Below are 23,747 nucleotides of genomic sequence, written 5' to 3' on the forward strand. Positions count from 1 at the left end.
GAAAGAGAGAAATGCCTGTGAGACAGGAAGATTGAATTCTAGGTCAGCATAGGCTGCAGAATGTGACCCTGTCTGTAACAGTGAAACAAGGAAATCTCATTACTTTGTTTCCAGATCTATAAATCGTAAGGACTTAGTGGATTATATAACCACACATTATAAAGGACCAAGAATCGTGCTGGCTGCTGCTGGAGGTTAGTCAAGTTCTTCTGACTGCATTAGACATGGTTGTGGGATGGATCCTCGTGGGAGACACACATCCTGAAAGTGTTTAAGTGTGCATATTAGGAAAATGAGGAGCGTTGGACCAGACTCCCTCTGTTTTCTTTTTAGTAGATTTTATTTACAGAAAACTTAATGATCCATTCAGTGCCTGAGTGTACCTACACAGTGGAATTTTCTTAGAAGACAAAGGCTAATGAATGAAATGGGAGACAGTTAACTTGGAAGACAGTGTTGTATAATTAGAGAGTCTTGAGATTTTCTTAGTTGAGAAATAGCTTCATCCTTGGTCAGACCTGGAAAGGATGTATCTATTTATGTGCTTAGTCATTCACTCAGTAAACCAACTAGTCCTGCAAAGGGGAAGTACGTAAGGAGCATGAGAATGTGTAATGTGAATCAAAACATGTGGGTGGCATCAGATTTTCTTAGGGACATGTGAAGTCTGTAAATTTAAGACAATTCACTTGAGATTCTGCTAGATTTCCTGGCAGCCTGAATTTGGGGCTGCAATCATTTTAATTGATTTACCCTTTTTCTCTTTCAATATTAGAGTACATTGAAGACATTAATTTTGTGTGTTTGTGTGAATTTAACTTTTCTCTTTGTAGGAATTATTACAAATTAAAATAAGTTGATCTAATCGACTTTGAGTTATATATATGTGGGTCCTGAAGATAAAGGTGAGGCTGGCTACCTGCCCTCAGGCATTGTGTGCACATTGTTTCTAAAATGGCTGGCATGGACAGGGCTTAGATACTGAGATCTGCCCTGGTTAGTTGGGGCTTTATTAACAGCATAGAGATACAAATTTTATTTGGTCCATAGGTTCATTTGGACATTGCTGAAGTTGGAAGATCCTAAAGTTAATGGTGTGTCCTAGTTTGTTAGCATTTTGTCTTATTAAGTTATACATTTTTTGTTGTTTTGAAACAGACTTGCTGTGTTGTCCAGGTTGGCCTTGCACTTGAAGCCATCCTCCTGCCTCAGTCTTCTTTGTGCTGGTACAGCTGAATTCACCATGCCTGATGATTTATAAATGTTGTAGCTTATAAATAAGTGTTAGTGTTTTAAATGCAATAGGCCAGTTTAAGCCTCTCTTGATCTTTTCTGATTTCTTGTCTCAGCTCCTATTTAGTCCTTAATCATCAGGAAGAACAGCTGTAATATACCAAATACATGTTTTCATCTCTACTTCCTCAAAAAAAAAAATTATACGTCCCTTGCCTTTTAGATTGAGCTGTTAGAGTAGGAGCTGCACATCTATCTGGCTTGTTTAACCAAGACAGTTACTAGTTGTAAAGGCAAAAAAAAGGATGGACGAGATGGTCAGGTGTGAGGACTGTGTTTCATGGTTTCTCTGTTCTCTGGCATCGTTGTCCCGCCATGATTTTGTGTTCTTACCCTCTGGATTGACTTCCAAGGTGACTTTCTTACATGGCAGTTCAAAAGACTGTACTGTCCTGCTGTCATGGTTTACATCACAGGTTTTTTGTTTTTTTGTTTTTGGTTTTTTGAGACAGGGTTTCTCTGTAGCTTTGGAGGCTGCCCTGGAACTCACTTTGTAGACCAGACTGGCCTCGAACTCACAGAGATCCACCTGCCTCTGCCTCCCCAGTGCTAGGATTATAGGCGTACGCTACTACCGCCCGGCCCATTGTTTTGGTTTTTTGAGATAGGGTTTCACTCTGTAGACCAGGCTGGCCTCTGCCTTCAAAGTGCTAGAATTAAAGATATGTACATTGCTGCTGGGCTACATTACAGATTTTTGTTTGTTCGTTTGATTTTTTTGTTTTTTGAGACAGGGTTTCTCTGTAGCTTTGGAGGCTGCACTGGAACTCACTTTGTAGACCAGGCTGGCCTCGAACTCACAGAGATCCACCCGCCTCTGCCTCCCGAGTGCTGGGATTACAGGCGTGCGCCACCACTGCCCGGCTAGAAATCTTTGTTAATTTGTTTTTATGGAGGCTGGAGAGATGGCTCAGTGGTTGAGAGCACTGACTGCTCTTCCAGAAGACTCAGATTCAATTCTCAGCACCCACAACTCTAGTTCCAAGGGCCCTGACATCCTCACACAGAAATATATGCAGGTAAAACACCAATGCACATAAAATAAAAATAAATAATTAAAAAAATTGTTTTTATGTGTGTGTTTTGCTTGCATATATGCATGTACTTAATTCCTGCAGAGGTCAGAAGAAGGCATTGGATCGCCTGGATCTGGAGTTACTTGTAAGCCATCCTGTGGGTACTCAGAGCCGAACCTGGGTTCTCTATAAGAGCAGCCAGTTCTTATTCTCTGAGCCATCTCTCCAGCCCCCATTTAAATAAATCTTAATGGTAATATTTTTAAAGCCTTTGCATATGCCTAGTATGTGGCACATACTTAGAATTCCAGCATTCTAGAAACTGAGGCAGGAGGATTACAAGATCAAGACCAGCCTGGGCTTCGTAGCCAGGCTTGTCTCAAATACATAATCTCAATGTATTTTAAGCTGATGTTTGTGTTCTAGGACTTTACTGACGGGCCATGTTTGGGTCCCATGTTGGGATAATAAGGAATTCCTTATAGTAAGTGATTCCTCTGAGGTTTGGATGTCAAGCCATGAACACATGGGAAAATAGGAATGTGTTCAAAATTCAGAACTGATTTCAGTTCCAGAGTTCTGATGGCAGAACTCGGAGAATGAAGCACATCTATATACAACTCATAAGGACTGAGCCATAGTTCTGTTCCTGCCTACTAAAGGAAACTTACGGAATGGACGTTTTACTAGAGTGCACACTTAACTTTTATAACTTAACATGATTTTCTATGGAAATTGGGTTTTTGAGAGTTGGAGTTTTTAAAAATGTGATGAAAATTACAATTTCTCACTCTCTTGAACTGGCTTGGTGTTCTTTGCCCAGAGATTTGTACTCCTGGAAACTTATATGTAGTTGTAAACAGAGATCAATAAAAAAATTCTAGCCGAACAGAAAAGAGGAAGAAGAAAATGGGGTTTTCAAACTGTCTTCTTACCTTTATCTCTGAGTACATTTGTATGTCAGTGAACACCAGCTGCTCAGGGAAAGCTTTGCAGCCCAGATCTTACAAGCTAAGGAAAGTGGTTACTGTAAATGGTTAATGAATGCAGGTTCTTCATGTGTAATGTACTTCTTTTATTCTTCTATGTCAGTCTACTGTACAGCATCCTGCTGGCAGTTGACTATCTTGAGCTGATTGTATTGCTGTTAGATAGGTAAGAAAATATTTTTCTTCAATTTAGGTGTTTGCCATGATGAACTGCTTGAGCTAGCAAAGTTTCATTTTGGTGACTCTTTGTGCACACACGAAGGAGAAATACCAGCTCTGCCTCCCTGCAGATTCACTGGAAGTGAGGTAGGACAAGCTCTTACTTAGTATTTGGCCTCTGGAAGTCTGATATTATATTTAAAGTGAGGATAACGGCCTGAAGATGTGGCTAACGGTTGGAGCATGCTTGCTGCACTTGCAGAGGTCCATAGTTGGTCCTACCACCTTTATTGTGCAGCTCACAGCCACCTGTAACTTCCGTTCCAGGGAAGCTGACACCCTCTTTTGGTCTCTGTGGTCTCCAAAACACACACACACACACACACACACACACACACACACACACACACACACACAGATTAAAAATCTTTAAAAAAAAAACAAAAAAAAACAGGAGTGTATAAAGTCTGTTTCATGCTGGAGAGTTAGCTCAAAGGTGCTGGCTGCCAAGCTGGTAACCTAAGTTTGATCCTAAGTTCAATCCTTAGGACTCACATGGTAGAAAGAGAGAACAGATTCCCATGGATTATCTTCTGACCTCAACATACTGCCCATGCCCCCCGCCCCCAACACCAAATAAAATGTAAACTTTTTTTTAAATGTGTGTATTTCTAGTATGAAAAAGTGTAAACTGAAACACAGGAAGGGGAAAGGATGGGCTCATTTGATTACCTTCCTGTTCCATATTAGTGACTTGCTTTTCTTTCCTGAGGAGGCAGGGTCTAAGAGTAGTGTGTACACTTGCTCATTTTGTGTTTTTCTTTTGCACAGTGCATATTTACATGTGCTGGGGTATAAATGCAACCTTGTAATAAAAAGGATTGAATCTTGACTTTTGCATTGGGTGTGTTCTTGGCTTCATTTCTGCCCCACAAATAGTTATGGAGATTGCTATTAGAGCCAGAACTTGCAGAGGATCTACTCATTAGCTACAGTGTTATGCATCAAGCCTACTTTCCCACATTATGATGTTCATAGTAGTATGTGGAAAGAGGTCTGATGTTGGCAGTTACAGATTTGTACCATTAGTGCTGATTTAAATTGGATTAAAAACCATATTAGTAGATATAAAATATTTGTGAAATAAGACAACTCCTTTTGACCAGGTGGTATTTCAAATGAAATGTTCTGGTGAAAGAAACTATTCTGTAACTTAAATAGTTAAATTTTATTTAATTAGTTATCTGTAGCAGGCTTTCTCTGAGCTACCAACCAGCTCCCAAATAAAGACACAGAGACATAATTAGTTATGAATGCTCAGCCTTATCTTATGCTTGTCCCTCTAGCTCTTATAACCTAATTTAACCTGTTTTTCATCATCTATGTTTTGCCTTCAGGCTTTTTACCTTTCTCTCATTCTGTATGTCCTGCTTTCCTGCTTCCTCTATATCTGGTTGGCGGAGGCCTGGCTGACTGGCCAGCCCCAGGTGTCTCCCTCTCTCCCTTGTTCTCTTCTCTTCTCTTGAGCCTAGATTCCTTCCTACTTCTGCTCCCATTTAGCTTTTTATTAGACCAATCAGGAGCCTTAAGCAAGCAAAGCAACACACCTTTACATTGTTAAAGAAATCTAACACAAACAAATGTAACACATCTTTACATAGTTAAAGTAATATTCCACAACAGTTATTTTGTTTATTCTTACCTAGATTCGAGTTAGGGATGACAAGATGCCTTTGGCACACCTTGCAATAGCTGTTGAAGCAGTTGGTTGGGCACATCCAGACACAATCTGTCTCATGGTTGCAAACACATTAATTGGCAACTGGGATCGCTCTTTCGGAGGAGGAATGGTAAGTGACTTTTGAAGTAACTTTTCATGATAAATGGAAGATTGTCATGTTTTTCTAAATGTAAATTCCTTCTAAGACTGCCCATTTTTGAAATGGCAAAAATAAGTTGCTAATACCATGACTTTGACTTAAATATTAACTCATCTTGGATTGCACCTAAGCCAGGAAAAAAAAGTCTTGTCATACTGTTTGTTAGTGGGACAGTTGACAAAATAAGGGGAGAATAACCCATTTTTACTGTTATAGTAGTAGTATTAGGTGCCGTGGTAACCATAGTCGTTAATACATCTGTGCCAGTGTTAATGTCCTAACTTTCTGGACAACTCTGCTTTCATTAGTACACACTGAAATAGTACACCCTGAAATTGTTGCGGGTTTATAAGGTTTATAGTTCAGTGGTGTGCTTTGCCTCACATGCCTGAGCCCTAGGTTCAGTCACTGACAAAACAAGGATCAACATGTCTAAAGAAAGCAGACATGGTAAAAAGTTGTTAAAGAGATAGCAGGGACAGGCATCTTTGTACTTTTTTACAACCTTTCTAAAGAAATTTAAATTTCAAAATACAGTATGTAGATTTGTTCAAAGATCCAAAATATATTTCATGTGAATATCTTAGATTTCAGTACAGTATCACTTCAGTATGCATAATCAGAGCTTCACATGGCCCAGGAACAGCACTGTCTTCTTAAGAATAGTGCAGCTTCTAAACCAGTTACAAGAACTCATTGTTTTTATAGTCTATATTGAGCCAGATAAGTGTAATACTTCATGAAATTGCAAAGTTATTGTTGAGGTGTTGCTGGATGAAACTGGCACCTTGAGCAGAGCAGTGGTACATGCCTTTAATCCTAGCACTCAGGAGGAAAACACAGGTGGGTCTCTAAGCTTGAGGCTAACCTGATCTACATAGTATGTTCTAAGCCAGCCAGGGCTATGTAGTGAGACCTTGTCTCTAAAAAACAACCTCCAAACTGTTAACCAAGTAGGGTTAGCACTCACTAACAGCCACAGAACTAATTTCTTTGTGGGGACTTGGATCCATGTGCCCAGTTTACAAACCAAGTTGGATTGTTTCCTTTACAGAATTTATCTAGCAAGCTGGCTCAGCTCACTTGTCATGGCAATCTCTGCCACAGCTTCCAGTCCTTCAACACTTCCTACACAGACACAGGATTATGGGGGCTCTATATGGTGTGTGAACAAGCCACAGTTGGTGACATGCTTCATGTTGTGCAAAAAGAATGGTGAGAAAACAATTTTAAATAGTTTCACCAGAATCTGTTATTTTAGGCCAGTTTCCTTTTTTTATTTTTATTTTTTTAAGATTTATTTATTTAGCCGGGCGGTGGTGGCACACGCCTGTAATCCCAGCTAGAGCGAGATCTAGGAAAGGCGCAAAGCTACACAGAGAAACTGTCTCGAACCCCCCCACCAAAAAAATAGATTTATTTATTTATTATGTATACAGTATTCTGTCTGCACACATCCCCGCAGGCCAGAAGAGGGCACCAGATCTCATTACAGATGGTTGTGAGCCACCATGTGGTTGCTGGGAGTTGAACTCAGGACCTCTGGAAGAGTAGCCGGTGCTCTTAACCTCTGAGCCATCTCTCCAGCCCCCAATTTAGACTTTTTTATCAGAGGGTGTTAGGGAAAAATCTCACTCTCTTGATGGTTTCATTTCTTTATTCTCTCATCTTGTTCTCTCTTGTTGCTCCATTGTTCCCTTCTTCTCCACCACTTAAATCCTCTCACAGAATCTTACAGCTAGGTACCGTATATCTTGTAATTAATATAATAATAGTTTTGTGGGCACTATCCACAAAACTAATCACCAAAATGCCTAAAACTTAAGAGTGTATTTTCTATCCTATGTATAACTTCTAATTATCCTAAAACACCTGTAGCCCCCTTCCCCCCATTAGGAGCTACAGAGTCAGACTATTTTCTGTAGCCTTGACTAGTCAGAATTTATTTTCTCAAACTGAGGTCAGGAATGGGTGCAATGGACTTAATCATTTGCCAGCTAGTAATAATTGGGCTGTCTTTGTATTTATGATCTAGCCAGACAGTACAGCTGTGTGTCCTTGTGAAATTTAGCTCAGTGGTAGAGCGCTTGCCTAGCAAGCACAAGGCCCTGGGTTCAGTCCTCAGCTCAGGGGGGGGGGGGGGGGGGGGTGGGGAATATTTATCTAAAAAAAAACATTAGCAGCTGGGCAGTGGTGGCGCGCGCCTTTAACCCCAGCACTTGGGAGGCAAAGCCAGGTGGATCTCTGTGAGTTCAAGGCCAGCCTGGTCTACAAGGCAAATTCCAGGACAGGCTCCAAAGCTACAGAGAAACCCTGTCTCGAAATGCCCCCCCCCCCCCCCAAAAAAAAAAACCATTAGCAAGGCATCTGGGCTAATCTAAAGCTCTTTGAAGCTTTATATCAGCTAATAGTGTATAGCTATCTTGGCAGCAGGAGAAATTCAATTATTTTCCTATGTCAGCCTGAGCTGTGATCTAAAGCAGGTCCTAAGTGTCTCACAGTCTTCATGGAACAATAGGCCTTAGTTATGAAACATGTCCTAGTAGTGTTTCTATTCATCGAAACTGTGTCAACAGACAGTACAGCTTAAGGAGAAATCATCTTTCTGACAATGCCCAGAGATAAATGCATAGTAAATTGAGATGTAATCTTAAGATAACTCCCCACACCATATACATTGTAGCAGTAAGCATGCAGGAACACAACAGAAGCAAAATACATTCTGGAGGCTGTATTCTCCCAAGCTTTAAGCGAGACATACCCATCAGAACTTTTCTCCTGGTGGGCTGACAGCTGAACTTCATGTTCCTCTGACACAGCTACTGGCTACCAGCGTGTTAACTTTAGCTTTTAAAGTAGTGGTTATAATGTTTTTAAGAACAGATATTTCTTTGAAACCACATGTGAAGCTGATTATACTCAAAAATATTTATAAGTCAACTAGAAATTCAGAAAACATCTCTAAAAAGTATGAGGGGTGGAAACGTAGCTCAGTGGTAGACCACTTGCTTAGCATGCCGGGAACACTGGTTTGAACCCCTAGTACTTCCCCCGGAAAGAAAGGCAGGTTAGGAAGTGAATGTGAATTTAGCATCACCTAGAGCAGTGGTTCTCACCCTCCGTAACACTCGGCCTTTATTTACAGTTCGTGTTGTTGGACTCCAGTCATAACCTTTTTTCATTGCTACTTCATAACTAATTTTGCTAGTTATGAATCATAATGTAAATATCTGGTATGCGATCCACAGGTTGACAACCTCTGACCAAAAAGGTTAGTCAGTAAGCTAAGGCAGAAAAATCTGCAGCACTTCCTAGAAATGTTTCCTTCATTATTAAGGGCCTTAAATCTCTAACTTTAGTTAACTGTATTTGATTTTTTTTTTTTTTTGAGCTGAGAATCAAACCCAGGGCCTTGTGCTTGCTAGGCAAGCACTCTACCACTGAGCTAAATCCCCAACCCGCTGTATTTGATTCTTAACTTAAATACTGGGCTATCAGACTCAGCTGATTGTCTTGAGAAACCAAGGAGGATTATTTATGAGGCCTCAAGATGACTGTTCTCACAATGTAGTTAGATATAACATTTTCCAGGTACTCACGGCCATTTCCAAATGTGTTTTAGGATGAGACTCTGTACAAGTGTTACTGAGAGTGAAGTAGCACGAGCAAGAAATCTTCTGAAAACAAACATGTTGCTGCAGCTTGATGGTAAGCCTTTAGAAGACAGGCTAGGAGGTGCTCAGCGGTCAGGCCCTGCTTTGACTTTGTCTTCATGGCCAATGTCTTTCTGGGTACCTAGATTTCCTTCTCTAAACAGGCTCAACTCCAATTTGTGAAGACATTGGTAGGCAGATGCTATGCTATAATAGGAGAATTCCCATCCCTGAGCTTGAAGTAAGAATTGATGTAAGTAATCCTTAGGTTTTGGGTAAAAGGGTCAGCTACAAAGGCAGAGGTTACCTAACTCTTGATTCAGTTTAGAAAAGTCACATATGTAGAATCTGTCTTCATTACAAAAAGTCCTGATGATAGTATCATCCCTGTCTCAGGCTGTGAATGCGGAGATGGTTCGAGAAGTATGTACCAAGTACATTTATGACAAAAGCCCGGCTATTGCTGCCCTTGGTAAGCCTGGCTTCTCTCCTTGTGTACACACTTGGCTAAGGACTTGGAACTCTACTCTTACTGTCTTCTTTTGTATCCACAGGTCCTATTGAGCGGTTACCAGATTTTAACCATATTTGTAGTAACATGCGCTGGACTCGTGACTAATTTTTGTGATCAAATATTCTGCACATATATCTATTTATAAAACTAGAGATCTTGAAGTTTTAAAAAGCTGTTAGTCTTCAAATGAAGTAAATAAAAATGTATTTGGAAATTCTGCAGTAGTCTGTTCCATACTTTTAGAGGCTAAGACGACAACACTGGTGATTATTTAGTGTAATGGTTGAACTTTGTTGGGAGCAGCACACTTAAATGACGACTATAATTCCAAGTGAACATCTGTACAGTATTTTCAGTTTTATTATAAAAGTGCACACACAGTCAACATTGCCTGGGTCATTTCTTGGCTCTGCTTGCATTCAGCACTTGCTCCTGAGCAGCTTTCTTTGCTTTTACCATCTCGACGAGTTCCTAGGAGGAAATACGGTTGTTGAAATCAGGACTCTGTCACTTGAACACAGTACTGTACCTGAGTGATGTGGAGGCACATTCCTATAATTACAGTGCTCAGGAGAGTAAGGCCAAGGCCATCCTAGGCTACACAATGAGATCTTGTCCCGCAGACCAACAGACAGAAGCACTGTAGCTGCTGAGTTCACCAACTGCTAGGGATAAAGTTTCTAAGGTTGGTCTTATTTCTCTAATAATTTTGGCCCCCCAACTACTATGACACTAAAGTCAGCACTGTTATCACTCAATTAGTAGTCAAATCAGAACGCTAAACCAATTGAAAGTTCAATGACAACAGTCTGTTAATGCCCACAACCTTGTATCGTCTCATGCAGTCCTTCTTCGTCCTGCCAGGAACTGCTTCAGCTATCTTTTCCCACCTCTCAGGAGTATTGACTGGGTACGTTTTCAAAGCTTGTTCTAATAGCTTCTGCTCTTCTGTGGTCCAAGGGGTGAGATCTGTGCAGGGACCTGTTTAAGGAAAAAAAAAATTTTTTTTAAATTCACAACCTAGCCAGGCGGTAGTGGCACACGCCTTTAATCCCAGCACTCGGGAGGCAGAGCCAAGCGGATCTCTGTGAGTTCTAGTCCAGCCTGGTCTACAAAGTGAGTTCCAAGAAAGGCGCAAAGCTACACAGAGAAACCCTGTGTCTCGAAAAACAAAACAAACAAAAACAAAAAACAAAACAAAACAAAAATCAACCTAAATAGTAGAAAATGATCCTGGAGCATCTTCTCAGTGTCCTGATACAAGATGTGTAATTTGAACACATCTCTAAAGGTTATATATATAATATTTTTTTGATTGTCCTTATAGCACCAGGAAGAGCTGCATCACAAATGTAAACCCTTTTTTGATGAACAGAACCTGGAAAACATTTTATTGCTCATGGAAACTAAGCAACTATTGAAGCTTTCCTGACATAAAGGCAAGCTCACGTTGGGTCAGTGTTAGGGTTCTGTGGTCTCACGTAACTGCTAACCTCTTAAATGGAACTAGTGCTGATAACCTCTAATAACCACTAATTTAGTTTTTCAGATAAACCTTTGGATTTGACTAAAGAGCTAACAGATATATATGGGAGGGGAAGGATGCTAGGTATTAGCACCCTTCTGCAGGAGAACTGAGTGTTAGAACGGTTACTCTAACAGCTGATCACAATAAAAACACAGGACGCACCTAAGTTCTCAACTAAGAAATAACAAGACAGAACCTGCATCTTGATGTGAGGCAGCATAGATTAAGTCACTTGGGTAAGCTCCAGGAAGGACTTAGAGTTCAACGTTCTCTCACTTCACAACATAACATAGGTTTGAATCATTTCCTTGGGACACGGTCAGGAGGGACACACAGAGGGAGTGACGACACATGGATGGAGGGACACATGGATGGAGAGACGACACATGGATGGAGGGATGACAGGGAAAAGACGTGCATTATTTTCTGTTCTCCAGTTGTTTCCACAAGACAAAAATAAAGCAATGTTCTAAGATTCCTATGAGAATCACTGTTCGGATTGTAATTCAAACAGTTATGCCAGGGCTGCAGCTGTCAGTCAGTGACACAGTGCCTGCCCAGCACAGGCAGTGAATGCCTGCATCTGATCGCCAGCACTGCAAAAGACACCCCAGTAGATCACTTTCATCTGTGGTAATAAGCCAGACAAGGAACACAGTTCACGCAAGACCATTTGAGACTATGTTCTGCACAAATACATTAAGTGAAACAATTTTTTACAGAGAAAACTTTCAAACATTGACAATTAAGGAAAAATTACTGCCTGGCAGAGTGGTGGTGTGGTTTGTAATAGCTGAAATAGTTGAAAGTAATAGTTCAGAGTTAACCTAATTAACTAGAGCATCCAAAAGATAATAGCTATGTAACAGTTTTAAACTTTGTATTTTGAAATACTTTCAGGAAAGAATTTTTGTATACTCTATTTCCCATACATGAACATTTTATGGTATTTGCTTATTCCTTATTCCCTTTCTATACAGAGACATTCACTGTTCTGAACCATCTGAGATTGTTATAGACACACAATAACTTGTGTTCCAATAATTCAGTGTGTTTTTCTTTAAAAGAGACATTTTCTCACAAATTTAAATTTTCAAAAAAAACATTAACTACATTTATTTATTTGTGTGTTTACATTGTGTGCCACAACATACGTACAGAGGTCAGAGAACTACCTGTGGGCAGGTCTCTCCTTTCTCCATGTGGGTCCTTCAGCATGAAGCCAGGCTGTAGTCTAGACGTCAGACTGAGCTATCTTGCTAGCCCTGCCGTACATCTTTCAAACAGGAAATACGCTCTGATTTCTATAAATTTACTTGTTCATATCCCAATAATTTCCTGTAACTGGTTAACAGTATCCACTGAACAATCAGTCCTTTCTGTAATGGAACCCCTGATGAGCTGCTATTCCCAATCAATGGGTAGTTAAGTAAACCTGTTACTGCATTAGAAGCAGTTGCTTTATTCCTCTCAGACTGTTAAATGTCACTTTCCAGTCATTCTAGACCCAGATACCTTACAAACTTTGGGGTAGCCTAGAATCATGATCAGCGATCTCTACTTAGAGAAACACACTTTACCTTCAAATCGTTCTGATGGTGCTGCACTGTCCGCCTGAGGGGCCACTCCATGTTCTTTTTTAAACTTATCAAAAGCCTTTTTGTTAATGTCATCTTTTTGATGAGGGTCTGAGAAATGGAAAAACAAAACAAAAAACTACATTAACAGATCAATCTAATCTTTGATTATTACTTTAAAAAATGTATCCAAGGTAAAAAACTGATTTCTCAAAACCAACTTACCAAGTTTTTGGAGGCTTTTAGCCTTGCCAATAACATCTTTGGCAGTTCTTTTGATGCCAGAAGAAGAATGTATATTCATATAATTAGCAATAACTTCCCATCTAGAGAAACCAGTATAAAAGTTTAATAAGGAAAAACAAGAACTATTACATTTTTAGTGTAGAGGTTAGTTCTATAGTTTTAAAATCTACAGAAGGAGCTCTAAATTAGTTTAAGGAGGCTGTTTGGATTTTCTTAAAAGGTTCAAATCAAGCATCTGTAATCTTGTTTGTAAGTAAAGCCCAGTACAAACAACACACCTGCACTGCAGGTTTAGCACACTCTTGAAAAGGAGAGCTCACTCTAGAACAAAAGACTCAGTTTGCTCCTATGGAATGAGGCAGTCCGGAGCTCTAAGGCTGGAACTGAAATAAGCTCTGGATTGAGGTAAAAAGAAAGAGACCGCCAAGGGGAAACTACAAGAGACACACTATAGCTCCTACTATAAGCCATGACGAAGAGGCCATGATAGCAGTTAAAGCCCTGGGAAACGGTGATGCACCATACTGTACGTACAGTGGTACAATGAGCAGCACACCTGGTTCTCACATTAGCTATGCAGACAGAACTGACTGAAAGGGCATCTTTCTACACTCAGCTCATCTCTACCCACTTCTGATGAAGCTGCTTCCTGGACTGCGCTCTTATCTCCAGAGCCCTGTACACGGAAAATCTTCACGAAGCAAGTACCTTGAGTTTGTTCCGGCAGGAAAGAGGTTGACAGCTTTAATTAGTAACTGCAGATCATCTTCTGACCAGTGTTTAGTGCCACCCCCACCTCCACCAGTCGACTTCTCTGCATTCTTAGATGCTTGCCGCATCCGAGCATCAGCCTCCTCCTTCTCTTTCCTCATCTGCTCATTTACTTCTTCTATCTACATAAATACAAGTAGGTCAGAGTCTTCAAGAGCATTTTGTGACCTCACCCTTTCTGACTGAGGCATTGTGGTCCTCAACTTAATGCCAAGCTCATTCCCACCCTACATCCATAGGTGGAACCCCAAGGCAAGCATCAGCTTTTCACCTGGCCTTCCTCACCCCACCTTCCAAGCTGCATATGTCAAGGAATGAAAAACCACCACAGCTTAAACAGGACTCACTGGCAAGCTGACTGGTCTGTGTTACTCATATACAAGGCCACCTCAAGTCTCATACAGGGAAGTGGTCTGTCTTACTTGGAGCTCTATCCTTTACAATGTTCTTCCTACTTTACCCCTAAATATGCACAAACAAAACCTTTATGTGACTTGATGCTCCAGGAGGCTGCTGCCTTGTGGTTACCTGTCACTTATGCCCCCTCTTCAATCCCTCAGCACCAGTCATCAAGTCCCTATAATTCTAAATCTGAAACATTTTCCTGATTCCTGCCTTTCTTACAGAAAAATTACAGTTGCTTTTTATCTGTCTATGCATCCTGTTCACTAATGCCAGATAATTAGTGCAACACTGAACCTTCTGCTAACTGAAAGATCTTATGTAAATGGAAACTGATGGTGTTAACATTTAAAATTCAATTTTGCTCTGTTTCTCCTAATCAACTTTATTTTCCTGTCTTCCTTTCCATAATTTTCTCCTACTGTTTTCATTGTTCATGTCCTTTGTCAGCCTTTTCCAAAGCTGGTTCAAACCTTTCACTGAGCCTTCCTTCACCATTCAGACGCAGACCAGCTTTTTAGCATTTATTGTGTGCCCTCCATCCTTTGTGCTATAAGCTTTTTCTTTTGGCATAACTGTTCTATGATTTCCTTTGTGACAATGATAGCATTAGGTATTCCCCAAAAGCACCTACACTGACTACTACCACCTACACAAAGTACTATATCTTAGGACTATATGACTTTATATTTAGTATAGAAGGTACAATACTTGTGGAAGTGAGTTCAGTTTCTGGGCCTGCCTAATTGCTTATCTATATAAAATAAAAGGCATAGATTAGATAGAACAAAGATTTTTGTTGTTGTTCTGCTTATAAATGTTATCCCATGAAATACTCTGGGAATAATCAAAACAATTTTTAATCAATACTTAAAAAAACTACGGTTAATGTGTGAAACACTCCAAATTAAATACCACATAATTGAAAAAAGCGTATCAGCTGGGCGGTGGTCACACTCACACACACACACACACACACACACACACACACACACCCCTTTAATCTCAGCACTTGGGAGGCAGAGGCAGGTAGATCTACATGAGTTCAAGGCCAGCCTGGTCTACAGAGTGAGTTCCAGGACAGTGAGGGCTACTCAACACCACCTCCCACCCCCAAAAGCATAAATGATTTAAATAAATTCAATTTAAATCAGCAAGGCATTTAATATAAACAATATACACAAAAAACATAGCGGAAAACCCACACAAAAGAATCTGATTTCTTTTTGCCTTTTGTAAACTATGTATTAAGTCAAGAAATAGGTCAAACAATTAAATGGGAAATATGAGCAGAAGTGATGTGTCCTGTTACCTGTTTTTCAAGTGCAGCTTTTCCTACTTCTCTTGTAGATGATGTCAGTATTTCATTCAAGCACTGTAAGCTACAGAAAAGAGTGAGTGCTGGGTGTAGCTCCATGGCATAACCTTTATCTGGCACATACAGTCTCTCTCTCTCTCTCTCTCTCTCTCTCTCTCTCTCTCTCTCTCTCTCTCTCACACACACACACACACACACACACACACACACACACACAGAGAGAGAGAGAGAGAGAGAGAGAGAGAGAGTGAGTGAGTGAGTTGGGGATAAGGGGGGGTGGATGAAATTTATCTGGAACCTACAAGAAGACTGCAGTAGCAGTTCCTCAGATATACCTTGTCAGTTCAAGCCGATCACAAAGTTTTTCCACTTCTTCCATCATTTTAACGCGGTCTGCCTCATTGTCTGAAAAGTGATTCCAGCTCTAGAAGCACAAATGCAAATGTACAAATGCACATGCGTCCATCTTACACCTACCAATATTGAAAACATCCAAATATATTATCAGTTCTAGCACAAAGCATAAGCTCCCAAGAGGTTGATTGTGGACTTGAATGGACACAGTCTTTGTCCGTCACCAGCTGTAGTCTCAGTTTTCCCTCATCAGCTAGCAATACAAGGCATTATACCAACTGTGAGTAGGGGAGCAAATCAGCAGAGATAGTGCACAATACCCATGGATGCAGTAAACTTTCAGGATCAGGAAACAGATAGTCCTCTCCTGTGGGAGCCCACACAGCAGGGCTGCATTAGGGGATGGCTTGACAGCGTGCACGGTCACCAGGTGTCTGGGATGGTCTGCACTTGGCTGGGCTGGGGAGGGGTCTTTTGCCCCACCCCTTGGCGTTCCTTTAAAAGCCCTTTAGTAGAGACAGAGAGGCCAGTGGATAAGGATCCAGGCCTCCCAAGGCTCTATCCTGTGTTTCTAACTGTCTCTCTTCTCTATATTTCTATCTAAATCTCGTATCCCTCAGTCCTCAAGAGTCCCTGGGGTAAATAAATGTGGGAGCTGGTCTCCTACACTCCCAGCTCCCAGCTTTCTGCTTCCTGGCTATCTAATGTGCTGAATGGGAAAATCTACTGGAAAACTTAAATACAAAATTTTAAAAGGGGTTCTAATATAGTATGCGAAATATCAGAAGCTATTAGCAAAAAATCTGATTAACTGAAGATCATATTCATAATGGAACAGATTAATATATGTGAGTGTACAAAGAATTACCTGGAAAACCCTTCCCAGGTAAGTAAGTTGCTACCAACAGTCATGTCTTCCATTTCTCACTTCCTGCTTTTTTAAACCCATGGACTTTGTTTCTCACTGAAGTCCCAAGGCTGCTTTTACTGGGGACACACACACAGGCTTTCACAAGCACCACTAACGTTTCTCTGTCAGGTTATCTTTGATCATTCTAGCACCTTAAGTAGTGCTGCTTTCTAGGGTGTTCCCTCACCCCCATATTCCATGCTTTCCTCGGCTGTGGCAGTCTGAATGTAAGTTCATAGGGAATGGCACTATTAGGAGGTATGGCCTTGTTGGAGGAAGTGTGTCGATGTGTGTGGGGGGAGGGGCTTTGAGGTCTCCTTTGCTCAAGCCATGCTATGTCTCAGTGCACTTCTTGTTGCCTGCAGATCAAGGACTCTTCAGCTCCATCTCTAGCACCATATCTGCCTGCATGCCATCATGTCCCACCATGATGGTAATATACTAAACTTATTCTGAACTGTAAACAAGCCACCTCAAATAAATGTTTTCCTTTATAGGAGTTGCCATGGTCATGGTGTCTCTTCACAGCAATAGAAACCCTAAGAGTGATCTTGTCTACTTGGATGGTTTCTAGTGCTATCAAGATGTTTAATGAGTCTGTAGTGATCCTGCTCTCAAAACTCTACACTTGTGCATGCAAGACTCCAGTGCACTGTTCCAGGCACTCAACATGACATACACCAGAGCCATAGCTCTCCCTCAGTCCTTTGTCTTCCACACTAGTAAGTCATTATCCCAGCACTGTATGCAAGAAACTAAGCAAATGTAAAGGTTGTTCTTCTGTTAGTGGCATCACACAATCTGAGCCAACAGACAGTAGCCTATTCCGCTTTAGAAATTTCTCTCCTTTCATCTACCCTTCTCCATCCCTGTCATGTCTATACCTTAGACCAGGCCAGAATACTTTCTGACCTGGACTGTAACAGGAGTCCAAATTACTTTCTATTGAATCAGGATAAGACTTCTACCCTTTGGTGAGACGTCCAAAAATCTCACAAATCTGGCTCCTCCTCCTCTTCAGACCCCTGCTCTCTAAGCCTCCTTAGTCAGCATTCTCTAAACTGTCTCTGTTTTTTATCTCTAGTTCCATAGGCTAAGTCCTACTAGAAACAGGACACCTTCCTTCATTACTATCTTTCTGGTGTCTTCATATTTTTGATACTCACCGGGAAGTACAAATGCCTGCTCATTCACTTATCAGTGGATTCCTCGAGGACAAGGTATTAATTCTAACTGCCTGGTCTACAATCAGTACTATCTGGTCATTTGATGAATGAATAAGTCAACTCACACTGGAAAAGGGCAATGAGATGGGTACCAAGGACCAGAAGTTCTACTCTATGTTACTCTCTAAGCACTATACACCATCTTAGTTCCTAAGTGGCCTTTCAAGGGTTTTTTAAAATCAAAGTCTCATTACATGCTGTTGTGCACTGACTGACTGTCTTCCACACCATTTAACTGCCATCTTAGGGAGTTCAGGATTATCTCAGATGGGCTTGTTAACTGTTTACATCTCTTCATAGAGGGGTGGGAAGGTCACAAGACTCTCACTTGAGTATCCATCCACTCCCTACCATCTGCTATATATAATTCTTTTTTAACTGCATGTAGCCTCAGGGAGGGGCTAGAGTAAATAGGTATAGGATGATCTGTCCATCTATGTGGCTGTGACAAAGCCCTCATGCCTGATGGGTAAAGGCTTTCCAGGGGTAGCCTACAGGGACAGCACTCACAACCCTAGTATCTTCTCACCTGTGCTCTGTAAGGAAGCCTGATAAATTCATCCCCAGAGTGACCCTTGGTGAAATTGTATCTCAGTTTGTTGTTGGACCTTAGGAGATGGGGCAGATGGGCTCACATCTCCCCCCAGCACAGAAGTTGAGCCAAAACTTGCTGAATGTGCCAAGTACTGCTTATGAGTTTTCTCATTAGCTGTCTTAGCTCCATGATTAGGTTATTACTTCGGCCACAGGTACAGATGAGGCACGTGAGAACCAAGGTATAGAAGTTACCTCCCTAGGGCCCCACAGCTACACAACTCAAGGTCAGAATGGTGAGACAGCTCTCTAGTTACAGCACTTGCCCCAAGCCTGACAACCAAGTTCAATCCTTAGGACTAGAATGGTCCAGGAGAGAACTGACTGATCCACACACATGGACATCCCTTGTGTGTACCCACACATACACACATACACATAGAAAATAAATATAATGAAAACAAGACCCTGCCTCAAAAAACAGTAACCAAATAAAAACAGCAAAACCCCAAATCTGGGGCTGGAGAGATGGCTCAGAGGTTAAGAGCACCGACTGCTCTTCCAAAGGTCCTGAGTTCAATTCCCAGCACCCACATGGTGGCTCACAGCCATCTGTAATAAGATCTGGTGCCCTCTACTGTGTTCATAATAAATAAAAATCAATCAATCAATCAATCAATGAATAAATGAACAAATAAACAAAACAAATCTGCATTCCAAGATAAAATGTGTCCATGTATTTGTATGTGGTGGAAGAGGAAATTCTCACGTTTCTTCAGGAGCCCAGTGCTCACATGGGTAGCAGCCCAGAAGCCTGGCATACCTTACAAGAGTTGCGAAGTTTCTGCCTTTCCTTTTTAATGGCCTTTTTCTGGATATCCTTTTCCTTCTTTGCCAACAAAGCTTGCTGTCTAACTTCTTCCTCTTCTTTCTCCTTAGCCAACCGAGCAGCTTCTAATTCTGCTTGTCTTTGCTTTAAAAAGGCAAATAAAATCATTTTAATAAAGAAGCCAAGGCTTCTAAATGCTTTATGATCTTATTTAAAAGTTTAGTCTTTTGATGAATGAGAAATAAGATAACATCAAGTTAGTGATGAATTAACAGTTACGCACAGCTGGCAAAATTCTACAAATTATAAAATTCTACTTATTAGAAAATATTTGACATTAAAAAATAAACCAGGGGCTAGAGAGATGGCACAGCAGTTAAGGGCCCACTAGAGAACCCCAAGTTTGGTTCCCAGTACCCAACTGCCTTAATTCCATGTTCAGTATTCAATGTCCCCCTCTTCTTCATCAGGCACTAGTATACATGTGGTATATACTAACACAGACACTCACACATATACAAATAAAAGTAAACCTTAAGGTGAGGTGTAGTGGGGCACAACTTCAATCCCTGCACCTTGGAGGCAGAGGCAGGCAGATCTCTTGAGTTCCAGAGCCAAGGCTACATCAAACAAAACAAAAACAGTTTTAAAAAAGAAATAAAAAGAAATCTGGATGATTTTTTAAGTAACACATTGTTTTTTCATACAGTAAGGATCTGTTATAAGAGACCTAACCATATCATTAAGACTCACTCACAAGCTGGGCTTAAATGGCTCATGCCTGGGCTGCTGAGGGAGACCCTGTCTCAAAAAGTCTGAAAGAGGTTGAGTGCAGTGGCACACACCTTTCCCTATCTCAGAACAAATAAATAAAAACCAAACCAACCTTTAAAGTCAGTCACTCACAGCGGCACCCAATTCTGTTTCTAGACTCTTCCACCTGGAGGCAGCAAGCACTGCCTTACCTTCTCCTTGGCTTCCTGCTCCTTCCGTCTGGCCTCTGCCTTTGCTTTCTTTTCTGCTTCCTTCTTGGCCTTTTCTTCTTCCTTAAACTTCTTTATCCTTGGGTCACAACTGTAAGCATTATCTAACCCAAAAATAAGTTAATCTTCTCATTGTCTAACATTTAAAGAACTTCAAACAAACAAACATTAAGTATACTTACCAACTAACGCTCTGATTCTGTTCATTTCCTCCTTTTTCCTTTGCGCCCTTGTTGCTCTGTTCTGCTTCTCAATCCACCTCCTCTCATCACGGCTGTAAGTCAAACATCAATGTCAAACTAATGCCTCAGATGACTGGAAAACAACAACACTTTATAAGTTCATATGTAGATAATGTCTTAGGAGATGAAGCCAGGACACCTCATTCCTATTATTTAAAAGGTGGCTGTATTTACTATTAACTTTGTTTTTCCTGATATTTATGTCAAAAGATTTTCTCAGCACATTAATAAAAAATAAATAAAACTAGCTTCAGCAGCCAAGAGAAGAATTTATGGAGCTGAGCTATTTTGATAATACTTTTTCTTGATAATTTCTTAATTGTATCCTAACCTAACATTGATTTGGCCCCACCTAGCTCATGAGAAGGGATTTTTAAATTATGGATCAGGGCTGGAGAGAAGGTTCAGAGGTTGACAGCACTTGCTGCTCTTGCAGAGGACCTGAGTTGGTGCCTAGCACTTACACTGGGCAGTTGAAAACTGCCTGCAACTCCACTTCCACAGGAATGTGATGCTATCTTCTGGCTTCTTGAGGCACCAGGCATACATGTGGTATATATATTCATACATGCAGGTACTCACAAATATACATAAAATAAAAATAGGGCTGGGTGGTGGTGTTGCATGCCTTTAATCCCAGTACTTGGGAGGCAGAGGTAGGCGATTTCAGTGAGTTTAAGGCCAGCCTGGTCTACAAAGAGTTTTAGGACAGCCAAGACTATTACATAGAGAAACCTTGTCTCAAAAACAAAAAAAAAACTAAATAAGTAAAGATAAACACAAACTCAACCAATTACTAAAACGTACTCAACTGTTGTAAAAGTAGGCCTGACTCAGTTATGGGTAACCACCCACTTTATGGTTGGATTTGATATCCACTCCAAAGGACAGAATTCTTGCCTGGTAATGTAAACCTGGTCAAAAGCTCATGGATGGGAAGGCCATAGTGGGGAATCAATCTACTATTCCTGCTTTGCTAACTAGAATGCTGTCAGATTGCCTTCTGAATATTTATATTTATTCCCACAGATCAGTGCAACCTTCCATCTTAGTCAGAAGGTTTTTTTACAGTAGGAAGCGGATGTTGACTCCTAACTTGTCAGCAAGCTGAGCATCGACAGCATGACCCTCCCTCCCTGACACCCAAGGCTTGGGGACAGTCACAGAACAGGAAGAAGAGTGTGGCAGCTGCAGGAGAGAGGGGTAAGAGGATGAGTGATCGAAACACCTTCCAGATGTGGATGGAACTGTGGAAGAATAAACATTTTAAAAGGTTAGAATGGCAAGATGGTGACAGTGCTTGCCTTCAAACCTGAGGATAGGAATTAGTGTTGTAGAATGCTCCACTATGTAAAGATGTATTACATTTGTTTGTGCCGCATTTGTTTAATTATGTAAAGATGTGTTGCATCTGTTTCATCTTGCCTGCCTAAGGCACCTGACTGGTCTAATAAAGAGCTAAATGGCCAATAGCTAGGCAGAGAAAGGTTGGTGGGGCTGCCAGGCAGAGAGAATAGGAGGAGAAATCTATGCTCAGGAAAAGAACAAAAGAAGAAAGAAGAGAAGGAGAGGGACACGCACAGGGCAGGCAGACATAATAAACTGTGAAAGTAAGACATACAGAAGGGAAGAAAAGTAAAAAGCCCTAAGGCAAAAGGTAGATAAACAGGTTAAAAGAGCTAGCCAGAAACAGGTCTAATCTAGGCCAAGCATTCATAACTAATGAGAAGTCTCCATGTCATGATTTGGGAGTTTGTTGGTGGCCCAAAAGAAAAGCCTGGTACAAATTTGACCCCTAGGGCCAGGGTCAGAGAGAACTAAGTCCTAAAGTTGTTCTCTGATCTCCACACCTAGGCTATGACAAATTTGTGTTCCCCACAATAAATAAATAACAAAATATAAAGTGGCTGGATGCAGCTCAGGGCTAAAATACTTGCCTACCTGATACAGCGTCTTAAAATTAATCTCTAGCACATACACTTTTTTTTCCTTTAAAGAAAAGGTTGGATGTATGACCCAGTCACAGCATTTACCTAATATTCACAAGGCCTTGAATTTGACAGTCTGTACCACTGTGTGTGCACGTGTTCCTTTATTAAGAACTGACGCCGGGCGGTAGTGGCGCACACCTGTAATCCCAGCACTTGGGAGGCAGAGCCAGGTGGAGGATCTCTGTGAGTTCGAGGCCAGCCTGGTCTACAACACAAGTTCCAGGAAAGGCGAGAAGCTACACAGAGAAACCCTGTCTCGAAAAACCAAAAAAAAGAAAAAAGAATTGACATACATACCATTCTGCTTTTTCTTTTTCTTCTTCATCTAAATAAGAAAATTCTCTCCAAGAATCAAAATTATACCTAATATAGACAAAAAAGAAATCAAGACAGAATTGGAAAAACAAATCCTTTTAAAATTACATTAGATACACATTACTTTTAAAACTAGTGGTGAACAGATCAGTTGTCTCAATGGATCCTTCCCTCCCTTTTGCTATTAAACTAACATGATGCTCAAGTCCTCGATGTCAACTGCTCCTTACATCTCTTCTCTCTCAGAGTTCTCACTTGCCCAGAATGTTTTTTGAGATTTCTCCTGTTTTCATGTTAACTACTGCCAAGTCTTAAGATGACTCTAGTTAATGGTTATTTTATTTCTAGTTTGTCATCTGAATGTAAAAGCTAACTGACAAAACTAAATCTTTCTTCTCAAGTGTCTTTATTTCTGTATTTATTAGCCAGTTAGTGAAAAGACACACCATGAGGCTGGAGTGATAGCTCAGTGGTTAAGAGCACTGGCTGCTGTCCAAAAGGACCCCAGTTCAATTCTTAGCACCCACCTAGTGGCTCACAACCAGTACCCTCTTCTACCCTCCACAGGCACCAGGTGCACAGACATAAATGCCAGCAAAACACCCACACACATATTCTTGAAAAACATACTACAAATAAAATGCACTAAATATTATGTTTACTGATAATTAGTGAATTAGAAGTAAAAAGTACTATCTACTTCAAGAACTCAATTTTCCCCCCACTGACACAGGGTCTCACTCTATAGTCCTGACTGGCCTCAAATTCATAGAGATCTGCCTGCCTCTGCCTCAGAAATTAAAGGCATGAATCATCAGGCCTGGTCCCCAAACTCAAATGCTTTTAAGACTGCTCAATAAGGTAGGGGTGATGGTACATACCTTTAATCACAGTACTAGGGAGGCAAAGGCAGAATGATCTCTGTGAGTTTGAGGCCAGCCAAGGCTATATAGTGAGGCCCCGATTTAAACAAAAACAAAAGAAAACAAAAACCACCAAATGTGGTACAATGAATAT

The 23,747-nt window shown here is 40.8% G+C and overlaps 2 protein-coding genes across 2 annotated transcripts in view; one reads left to right on the top strand and one right to left on the bottom strand.

Annotated features, from left to right (window-relative positions):
* The window catches only part of Pmpcb (peptidase, mitochondrial processing subunit beta), a 64,932-nt gene extending 55,211 nt beyond the window's left edge, over nucleotides 1–9,721 (top strand). The window contains exons 2-9 of the mRNA XM_036181880.1: nucleotides 82–194; nucleotides 3,492–3,604; nucleotides 5,164–5,307; nucleotides 6,392–6,552; nucleotides 8,960–9,045; nucleotides 9,155–9,243; nucleotides 9,387–9,462; nucleotides 9,545–9,721. Coding sequence (XP_036037773.1) covers nucleotides 82–194; nucleotides 3,492–3,604; nucleotides 5,164–5,307; nucleotides 6,392–6,552; nucleotides 8,960–9,045; nucleotides 9,155–9,243; nucleotides 9,387–9,462; nucleotides 9,545–9,609 — 847 coding nt within the window. The 3' untranslated portion in view covers nucleotides 9,610–9,721. The remainder of the gene's footprint in view (nucleotides 1–81; nucleotides 195–3,491; nucleotides 3,605–5,163; nucleotides 5,308–6,391; nucleotides 6,553–8,959; nucleotides 9,046–9,154; nucleotides 9,244–9,386; nucleotides 9,463–9,544) is intronic.
* A 125-nt stretch (nucleotides 9,722–9,846) lies between these two features.
* The window catches only part of Dnajc2 (DnaJ heat shock protein family (Hsp40) member C2), a 34,062-nt gene continuing 20,161 nt past the window's right edge, over nucleotides 9,847–23,747 (bottom strand). Inside the window, exons 7-17 of the mRNA XM_036181013.1 lie at nucleotides 22,713–22,778; nucleotides 20,365–20,456; nucleotides 20,165–20,286; nucleotides 19,194–19,343; nucleotides 15,682–15,770; nucleotides 15,341–15,410; nucleotides 13,564–13,748; nucleotides 12,835–12,935; nucleotides 12,613–12,720; nucleotides 10,331–10,485; nucleotides 9,847–9,975 (exon numbers count right to left, since the gene is read on the bottom strand). Of these exons, the coding sequence (XP_036036906.1) occupies nucleotides 9,901–9,975; nucleotides 10,331–10,485; nucleotides 12,613–12,720; nucleotides 12,835–12,935; nucleotides 13,564–13,748; nucleotides 15,341–15,410; nucleotides 15,682–15,770; nucleotides 19,194–19,343; nucleotides 20,165–20,286; nucleotides 20,365–20,456; nucleotides 22,713–22,778 (1,213 nt within the window). The 3' untranslated portion in view covers nucleotides 9,847–9,900. The remainder of the gene's footprint in view (nucleotides 9,976–10,330; nucleotides 10,486–12,612; nucleotides 12,721–12,834; nucleotides 12,936–13,563; nucleotides 13,749–15,340; nucleotides 15,411–15,681; nucleotides 15,771–19,193; nucleotides 19,344–20,164; nucleotides 20,287–20,364; nucleotides 20,457–22,712; nucleotides 22,779–23,747) is intronic.

The sequence above is a fragment of the Onychomys torridus genome, chromosome 3 (assembly GCF_903995425.1).
Source record: "Onychomys torridus chromosome 3, mOncTor1.1, whole genome shotgun sequence".
Taxonomy (NCBI): Eukaryota; Metazoa; Chordata; class Mammalia; order Rodentia; family Cricetidae; genus Onychomys; species Onychomys torridus.